The 10,579-nt window shown below is 35.7% G+C and overlaps 1 protein-coding gene across 1 annotated transcript; it reads right to left on the reverse strand.

Annotated features, from left to right (window-relative positions):
- Positions 1–909: 909 nt before the first annotated feature.
- On the reverse strand, positions 910–6,263 carry gfral (GDNF family receptor alpha like). Its single transcript, XM_079473594.1, has 9 exons — positions 6,165–6,263; positions 5,650–5,775; positions 4,684–4,836; positions 4,382–4,432; positions 3,975–4,302; positions 2,937–3,193; positions 2,691–2,819; positions 2,499–2,583; positions 910–2,423 (listed from the first exon to the last, which is right to left on the reverse strand). The coding sequence occupies exons 1-9, from the start codon at positions 6,232–6,234 to the stop codon at positions 2,339–2,341; spliced, it is 1,284 nt and encodes a 427-aa protein (XP_079329720.1). The 5' UTR covers positions 6,235–6,263; the 3' UTR covers positions 910–2,338.
- Positions 6,264–10,579: the final 4,316 nt, after the last annotated feature.

The raw sequence follows: 10,579 nt of genomic DNA on the forward strand, positions 1-10,579 counted from the left end.
CAATATGTCATGTAATATATCCCTTTTAAATGAATGTATTTAAAATATATCGATTAAAATGTTTTGGTTTGACTTTGTGAGCTAAAAGGCCAGGGCTTTCCAAATGTTAAAAGAGGAGGAAACGGCCTATCCTGAAAGGCTCATTGTGATATAGAGAAAGGCCTTTCAATATTAAACTGTAAGTGAAGTCAAATTTTTTAATGTATTTTTATCCATATGGATTTTAAGTTATAATAAGAATTCAAATATGTGAACAGTATGCAACAGGGATCACATTGGGGGTCACCTAATAAAGCCTTGAAACCTGCCAGGGTTTAAGTCTGGCTCTCTAACCATAAAGACACAACTATCTTTGACCCAGTGCATCAAATGTTGCCTTATAAGTGGACATGAGTATCAGAGATGTTTTAATAAACCTAACTTAAAGTTTAAACAGTATTGAATATAAATAAAGTTTAACAATATCAGCTTACATAATTTTATTTAAAGTTTATTTCATTTTAAAAGGTTAAATAATAAAGCTAATAATACAATTAGTTGTGAATGCTGAATAGTGATGGGTGAGATTGGAAATGTAATAGTAATATTTGCTGTAAAATTATAATATATTATATGTAATGTGTCCACGCCCACTTGACACTCATCAAAAGCGCACACATGTGCAGACAACCCCTAAAGCTTAGGAACATTTCCTTAAATTTTATTTTAACAAATGCACACCAAATGCACATTTAAAACAGTACTAAAAGTGTTCATATGTGAGGCTTACTAGTTAACACTACTAAATCACTAAAAACTGCTGAACTACTAAAAATTAAATGTGTTGTTTATTAAATATAAATATGTTCAAACTTATGTTCAAGTATTGATGTCAATAAAGGTTGTATTATTATTTTATTATTTTATTTTCATATCTACCCACATTTGAGACTGACAGCATACATTGTGCCGTATGCCAGCATGTATGCCGAAAGCATACATTTTACTCTGTTTAAATACAGGTGGCCTGTACTCAAACACATGCTTTATCTTGATTTACAAATCCATCTCACGTAATCTAGTCCTTATTTACACTTCTTTACCTGTTATGTTTATCAAGTAAATGTCAAAGCGCCCGTTTGTTTACCCCTAAATTGCCTCAGGTGCATAAGAGAGAAAGCAAACTAACTATTGTTTATCACAGAACCATGATATGAGTTGCTCCTCACAGGAATATTTACCAAGCAAATGCTGACCAGCCTTAATCTAAAAATCATATAGCATTATGTTTGCATTGTAAAATGATGTGCGTGTGTGTAATTAAACAATAATAATTCCAATTGTTTTCCTTCCTTCTTTTTGTTTATCACCTGTCTGGTCCCAAATTTCTTCGTCATTGTGGCTTTGCATTTCTGGCAATCACAAAACAATACATTGCAGCTCTAGTAATCCCACAGGGGAAAGATAAACAAAGACACCTGTGTTTCAGGCATAGATACAAGATAGCCTGCACAATGCACAGAATTATAACTCTGGAAAATTCACAAACGGCCTGTTTATAATAATAATGTTCAATAAACGTATTTTCAATGCATTATAGAGTATTTATAAATAACACTAATACAATATAATTCTTATCTATTTGTGGTATAGAATATTGAAAAAAATTCAAACAATTATTTTCTAATCTATTAACCTTAAATAAAACCACATTGTTTATTTTGAAATTCACACATTTTCTAGGACAACGCGTATTTACACTAAATCTGAAGTCTTGCTCGTATTTAATGTGATTACATTCAGTAGTAGTTAAAGCCACCTAATGTTTAGTAGTACACGAAAGGAATATAAACACATTGTGTACTTAAAGACAAGTTCTAAAAGAACCCATGTTCCTGGGCTTGCTGTGAACAGTTTAATGTTATCACATGTTATTCCAAACCCAAATAATCCAATGTCAACGTCATTAGCGGTAAGCAAAAAGAGGGCGTTAAAACCTGTTTCTCCTTAGAAAAGGTCTGTTACAGTGCCTCTGATAGACAACTTTAAAGTATATTATCTCAATTTTAGATTTTTTTATACTTTTAAATACTAATTCTAAATACTTAGAATACTCTAACATACACCAAATAGAAACATATATTATCAGAAAGCGTATTTATTCCGCTTTCAGATGATTAAAAAATCTCAGTTTCTAAGAATTTACCCTTAACACATATACTGTATATGACAAGATATAATCAAGTATGAACATTATCTCATCTGTTTATCAACCATTCATTGTAGCATTAATGACATCGTATATTAAAAAGTGACTGTGAATGCTGACTAAGCGTGCTATACAATAAAATCAATAGACTTATACGTTATCAGACACCAACATTAGAGACTTTGACTGATGGGCCTCAAAACCTTGCTGTTTACCAGCAGCTTGACGTAATCTCCTAAAAATAAATCAGAACAAATAATAAGAGAAGCTTTGCTTTGCATTTTAATGCATTAAACCAATGAAACCTTACCTTAGTCTGTGCAAAATGAGGCTGACTGCAAACAATACCAGCACCATCAACACAGAGATGTAAATCAACAAGTACAACAGCTGATCTGGTAAACAAAAGAAAACAAATCATGTAAGAATTAAATGAAAATGTGCCATAGAAATGCATGCTCATGGAAGGTAAATCCCACATGAAATGAGTATATCAACTCACCACTTAAGAGCTCAGTGCTTAATTCGTCGGTTAGCTGTTGTTCAGAGCTTGATTCATTGGTTGGTTGCGGCCAAATATTTAATTCATCTGATAGTTTATGTCTGAGAGTATCTTTGGTCCTTGAAAGCTCTACACAATACAGTGGAGCAGTTAAAAAGAAATGCTGAGTCAACGGATTCATACAAATATGCCAAATACACAATAAATAACATTGGCTGAGAATCAACGACCTCTGTAAGCACTTACTGAAAAGTGACTTGTTTTGAAAAAGTTGTCGCAGTCTGTTACACGTATGTAGGTCTTGATGATGTAATCTGTCGCAAATACATGGATGGTGAAGTACTGATCCCATTGTAGCCACAAAGGCCTCCCTGCATTGTTGCTGTGATCCAAGGAAGAAGTCTGGATCTAGTATCTGTAGCCAGTCCCTTGCAGAATGTTGATGATCAAGCAGAGCTTCCTCTGCACCGAAACAATCCGACAGGTATCTGTAAAATTTCTCCCTGTGAATGGTAAACAGTTTGTTTTATTAAGGTTATTCTAATGCAGTGGTTCTCAAACGTGTAAGGCCCCATTTGTGTAGAGTGTATACAGATACAGATTTTTTTTCCTAAACTTTCAAAGCAAAAATATATTTTCAGTTATACAATGATAGAACATCAATTATTTTGGTTGGTGGTCTTCTTTTGTCTCATGTTTGATTGCATAAAATCTATGATAACTGTCCATATTTAATAAAATGCCACATAATCTGTTCACCCCTGGATCCATTTTGGGGCCCCCAGTTTGAGAACCCCTGTTCTAATGTATATAAGCACTGAACTGCAAAGCTGATTATATGCGCATGGCATGTTTCGGTCTTTGGTCCCCTTGTCTTTTTTCTTGATAAGCATAATAATAAAGGCCCATTTGTTGAACAGTTTCACCAGAAGAAAATGTGCAGGTCAACAGCTACATCCAAACTACTAATAAAAAATCTGAACAAAAAAACACTAACCAACTAGCTGACTACTTTTACAGACCCCTAGTAAGCTGTATTTACAGCTTTCTCACACCACAATGAGGTACAAACTCATATTCAGAACCAGATCCAGGCGTTTGTGTTGTGCGAGCTTCCACAAATAATAATCACAAATAACAAAAACTCATACACCTCTATCATAACTTACATCACAACCGTGATTAAACACTTTCTCTCAACAAATTATATTTATCCAAAACGCATGATAGCATTCTAGGAACATACATGGTGTGCATACTTTGCCATCAAGGTTTGAAACAAACCTGCACAACACCTCTCCAGAGCAGCTGTCCACGATCTCCAGGCAGGTCCTGGGTGTCTGTGACTCATCCGTCATACAGGAGCCAGAGTGTAGAGAGTCCTTCATCTGCTGGCATTCCTGGTCTTCTCTGTCACATTCACAGAACACCATTGTCTCAGCTCTACTGTGAGGAAGAGTTGAGTAGAAGTGACCCAGAGCCTGGCTGCACTGAAGCGGCTTGCACTGGTGAGTACTGCAGGCCTGAACAAACGGCACCATCTTCCTGTTACACATTTCATCTTCAAGACACGCCATTATCTCCTCCAGGCATGACCTGTTTATGCGGTGGCCTGTACACACATAAGAATAAACAATGAGTTGATTCCAGGAGGAGTTAATTGTATTTTAATGCACAGACCAAAAGCATACCTATTTGACCGTCGGTCTGCCATTCTGATTCATGTTTCTTGTTTTCTTGAGCTGGAAAACATGAAAGGATTTTATATGCTTATATTTACTTAAAGAGAGTCACTATGGCGTGATGCAATGTGCCAGTTTACATGTGTGGAATAAAAAGGCAACTCGCAAGAATAATGAATAAGTTGTTAAGTTCTCGACATTAAGCTTGAACGCAAACTGAATTAAGCTCAGAATAATATTCAGGCAGCACTCGCTATGTGAACCGTCAATTACATATGATCTATCAGAAATATTTAGAACATGCTGTATACCCAAATGGTGCTGGCATTGAGAACACATCTGTTGTAGAGTGCTGCATGGATCTGAAGAATAACAGAGGCACTCTCCCAGAGCTGGTGATCGCGTCCGTGTTATCTGAAGAGTGTTGTTACAGACCTTTGGATCAGTCAACTGGCTGCTTCCATCTAACCGCACAGATAAAAGAAAAAAAGCAGTAAAGCTGTTTTTACTCGAAGCCCTTTCAATGTCACCTATGTATCACAATGTGATCTATCCAGCAGGTGCTTTTGATGTAAGGTTTTAATTGGTAAACTCACAATCTGGTTATGATTTTTAATACATTAATGTCGACGGCTACTATATGTATCAATGCTGAAGTGTATAATCCTTTAATTGAATTGAGCTACAGTATAGAAAGGCCTCTACTTATCTTTGACTTGTAAAATGTCTTGTGTTTTTTTCCATTATTGATGTTACAAATATAGAAATATCGCAGTCATAACCATTCTTTCAAACAAATAGATGCTGTCATTTCCTTCTTGGTGTCCATGAGGTGAGGCTTATGTTTTCCTCCTCCTTGTTTTATTTCATTTATTTTGTGTCCCCTTGGGCTGTACCTATTATCTCACCTGGTGGACATGCGGCCACAATTTCGATCCTACAATTTGCCCAGGGCTATTGCTATTGAATACAATTATTGCCAATACACTGAAGGGCCATTGCACAATGCAGGGGAGATTGGGCTGGCACAAGATGTATCCTTTGTTGAAAATCTCAGAACAAACAGTAGGTGCAAAAGAGGCTAAAAAAATAAAGCTTCTAAATGCGCATATTTGACCCAACTGTGTAGTGACAGCACACATCTTTTTGGTATGCAACAACCCAACCTAGGTTGGATTCGTCCCTTTTTTTGACCCAACCAAGTGCTAAAAATAACCCAGCATTTTTTAAAGTGTACACTCTTTTCATAACTCCTCTTTACAACAATAATTATGTACCTTTAAAATCACAGATATGTGTGAAGAATCCTTGTTCGTTTTTGCAGAAGTGTGGAGAAACACAAGCGCCAATGTGTGAAGTACAGACCGTAGAAGTGCGGACTACCTGACACAGCAAATAAGACACTGGAGGAAAAAAACAAGACTTAATTCATATTCTAAAGTATATATACAATTAATACATAAGATTCATCATTTTATGTATGATAATTTCGTTTCACTGTTCAGCATGGAGGTAAACAACGAAAACATTATCTACAGCTTTCTTTAGCCAACATTCTAAAAATTTGTTCGTTTTTGTTGCACTTAAACCTCATTAAAGAAATCAGTTTATTAGACAGATTACGTCAATTACAGGTGAACTGAAACAGAGATGTTTCAATCTAACCACAATTAGAGAAACTATTGGACATGTCATGAAAGAAATCAATTTAAATGAGCACGTCAGATTAACTAAAAAAAAACAATGAAGCTTTAAACAACCACAAATGCATTCATTTATAAACTCTACTCACCAATAAGTGCTGCTTTTATGGCCCTCATAGAGTAAGAGTGGCGTGTCAGCGGCATGTCAGTGTTCAGCATCTGTGCGAATGGACAGCAGCTCTGCTTCAACTCGCTCTACAGTGACGTCACCATGGCAGTTAATAACATCCCTCACCTGCTCAACATCAGAGTCAATAGGCAGGGCTAAGTCCATGCAACTCATTAATATTGAAACATTTGTCATGCTAAGCCGTACTGAATGGTTAACTTCAATAACAAAAAAGCAAAGAAAAATAAAGATAGTTTTAGTTTCTGTGGTGGTTCACGCTAGTTGATTTGTGTTGGTCTAGCTGGTGTAGCAAAAGAGTATAGGGTGAAAGTATCTTTATTCATAATTCCCATGGAGAGTTTTGGGCAAAAGTGCCAAAATTTACAATATACAGTTACACATTGTTGGGTTTACCATACACACATGCAACTTGCAGCAGAATTTAGGCCTACACATTTTTGTTCATTTACAAATGTATTTTAGTTTTGAATCACACAGTATATATTATTTACATTTCCAGGTAGCACTGTTTTAAACATTTTCATTTACTGTACAAATGGTACAAATAATATTAATAAATTCAATGACTTAGATGAACTTAGACAAAAATAACTGAATGCTACTTACAAAATATAATAACAATTTACTTACTAATGACATTTGCAGCATCAGGTACCCATTTTAAATAAATAACACAAGATCTCAAACACCTGAGAGATATCAACAAATAGTTTTACAGTTGTCAGCAATGCATGTAGGCAGGCAGTAAACCTGCAGATGATAAAGTTCAACATGATATTTAATAATAATCAACAAGTCAGTCTCAACAAAGGGCAGCATAACAAAAACACGATGGGACAACAAGTCAAAAACTATGTGCACACGGGTGATGACGTACTTCCCAATGTTGTGTTAATATATAAAGATCACAAAAGCTGTAAACATTGTAAACCTTTGTTAATCACAGATCTTATTTTTGCGATCTTCCAAAAGTCTATGGGAAAAATGCATAGGCTTCTGTCAAGGGAACAAAAATACGTTATTCCTGCACCACTCCATTATGAAATTCTATACTGGTCTATAATAGGTATGATTTCCATTTAAACAAGCATTTGCATTATGCTGTTCAGTCATTTTGAGGAAGTAATGTTATTTATTATATGTTATAAAACTGTCAGATCTGAATGGTCCTTGATTCTTCTTGGTTGAGTCACGTTCTAAGCTGTTATAAAATACCTGGTTTATAACTGCCGACAGCATTACATAGCCTAAGTTTCACTGCGCCACTTTTGCATCCGTGGTTGCCCTTCCTATGCATATGGAATAACCATTTTATTTAAGCAATAAGCCCCGTGAAACAGTGGGCTACAGTGCATTTTAAAACTGCTAAGGGAGTTTAAGAACTCGCGTCATGGCTAACAACACCCCTTAGCTGCTATAAAATGCAGCCACTGCTTCTTGGGATTATTTAAAACGCAGGCCAACAACAAAAGCAATCACCATCGACTGTAAATCTCCAGTGAACACATTTAAAGTTGCCGCCAGACGAAGTGATACGTTAGCTAGCATAGCATTGGATCTCGTGACTGACTGCGCCATGATTTCCCTTTGAACGAGACCTGACCAGAGATACTCTTATTATAGAGATGGAAGGGTCTGTAATACTTTCAATTGGAGAACCCCTACCGGCTAACAAAACCCATTTACATCCATTCAAAAAACGTGCATCCCGTCTCCTTTCCTGCGTTCCGGTGAAGCCAGTGCGTAAGCATTGGCCGTTATGCTTTTTTGCCTAATGGTAGCAGGCTTTCCCTTTAAAAGGGCTTTGACCTGACTGCGTATGTTCATTGCCTTCTTCGTATCAATTTGTTTTCTTATGGATTCAGTTTACAAGGTTTGCAACATGAGCTGTTTTGTAATACGTTTATACAGTTTTTTCACCAATTTATGTAAGAAGTACCTGTGACTGTCCTTTCACTCAAGTATTGTGTATGCGTGTGAAATGGTTAGGTTTAGGCGGGATTGGGGTTTGGGGCTTGAAATCATCTTAAATCATAAACGATTTATATCGATACAAATGCCAAGATTTAAATGCGCATTGAAGTTTGTTGTTTACCTCAGAATAAAGCGCTTCACATCCAAGGCATACTTTCGAAAACGATCCTCATGCTTTTCTTATTTTGATTTAAAGTCTTGCACATAAGTGACGGACAGCACTTGTATAAAGTGCTTATCAGAGCCGATGGTAAAGATAGAGAAAGATTCCTTACTGATAAATAATGTCCCATCAGATGGTTGTGACATTTTTTATCAAATCCCTCTAGGATTTGTGCTTGTGATGCCCCTTTGAATTATTATTAACGTGAAAGGGATGATACAGATACATTTATATTTATTAAGATAATACATATATGATTAGTTTATTATTTATTAAGATAATACATTTATTACATTAAAAACTAAATTGATGCCATCCATACCTTTATACATAGGAGCATTTCTTAATTTTCAATGTAGGCCCACAGGTAATACAGTTTACTGGGCTATTTGGTCTTTGACATTTAATGTTGTAAAAGTAAACATTTTGTTATGTCGTGTCTTTTGACTATACTTTTATTTGATCACTGTCCAATGTTTAGGACAATTATATATTCACACAGAAAATGTCAGAAGAGCCTCGTTGAATAATTAGGTTCGCCTCTGCTTATCAATGAGTAAGTACTTAGTTTTCTTTCATATTTGTGGCTGTAGCTTGAAACAAATACCTTAAAGCCTTTCCCTTTTTTGGTTGTCGATAATAATTTGATTCACGTCCTCTTGAACCAACTGAGTGAAAAATGCTATTGTTCCCTATGGACGCTATATGTGTGTCGAATGTAACTGAGCTGGCTGAGACTAAACGCGGAGGTGATCATGCATGGAGTCTATTGAACATCTTAAATAGATGGTTAAACAATATATCTGAACTGAATAAACCCATATGACCAGAGCAAGCAAGGAAATGCCGGAACTGAAGAAATACAAATTAAAAGACCATGAATTGAACTAAACTCAACTAATGCTTTTCACTAGGGCTGTTCGATTCTGAATTTTTTGTTGTCGATTCCAATTCCTGGTTTGTGTATCGAAAGAATCGATTCCTAGCTGCAGTTTTCGATTCCTGCTCAATTCTATGTTTTACTACAGATTTTTATTTGTTATTAAAACATTTACACATTTTTAATGCCATGAAATTACTGATCATTTTTTAAAAGTTATTCAGCAGTGTACACAAAAATATTTTAGGACTATAGTTAATCTTAGATCGATAATCAGTAAATTGTATTAAGAATATAGAATACTCGCATATTAATATTAATGTTAAATGCAAGTAGTGCAGACCAGTGTTGAAAAAGTATCCAGCTTTAACAGTAAATATGTTGTGAGACTGTGGTTTATAGATGTATTTCTCTTCACGCACATACCGAGCTCGTCGGTGGAGAGTGAAAGAGATGACTGCAGTCCGTCTGAAAGTACTTATATCATTTGTTAAATGTGTGGATACATGTCATTATATCTGCATTGTGTTTGTGCAAACAAAGCTTTTGCTTTTATGCATGCAGACTATTTGATGTCATTCCACAGCTAAAATTCCATCCGTTTTTTCTGAAGTCTGTACTGTTTTGGACAAGAAATTAATGTCATTTAGTTGACCAATGACATCAGCTAAGGGGAGGGTTTGTGCTTATGCAGGCTCTTAAAGAGGAGTCGATTCCAACCTTTGGAATGTACTTTATGACTCCTCTGCAATCAGCTGAAAACACAGATATTCTGAGGGTTCCAAACCTCTTGACCCAACTAGCAGAATACATGATAACAATCTGCTCCAAATAGGCTGACAAATTGTGTTGTTTTACATTTCCCGTAATACACTGGAAAACAGAAACGGCTGGTTCAAACAGCTTTGAAGGGATACTTCACCCAAAAACGAAATAATTTACTCACCTTCGAGTTGTTACAAATGTGTATGCATTCGTTTGTTCTGATGAACACAGAGAAAGATACTTGGAATAATGCTTAGAACCAAACAGATCTCTACACCCATTGACTCCTATCGTAGGACAAATGCAATGGTGGTCAAGAGTGCCCCAGAACTGTTTGCTGTCCTGCATTCTTGGAAATTTCTTCTTTTGTGTCCAACAGAACAAAAAAACGATAAAGTAATTTTTCCTACCATGGGGGTCAATGGGTGTTGAGATCTGTTTGGTTCTAAGCATTATTCCAAATATCTTTCTCTGTGTTCCTCAGAACAAAGAAATGTTTACACATTTGGAACAAATCGAAGGTGAGTAAATGATGACAGAATTTTAACTTTGGGTGAAGTATCACTTTAAAAAAAAACATTTTATACAGTTT

The sequence above is a fragment of the Barbatula barbatula genome (genome assembly GCF_947034865.1).
Source record: "Barbatula barbatula genome assembly, chromosome: 14".
NCBI classification, from domain to species: Eukaryota; Metazoa; Chordata; class Actinopteri; order Cypriniformes; family Nemacheilidae; genus Barbatula; species Barbatula barbatula.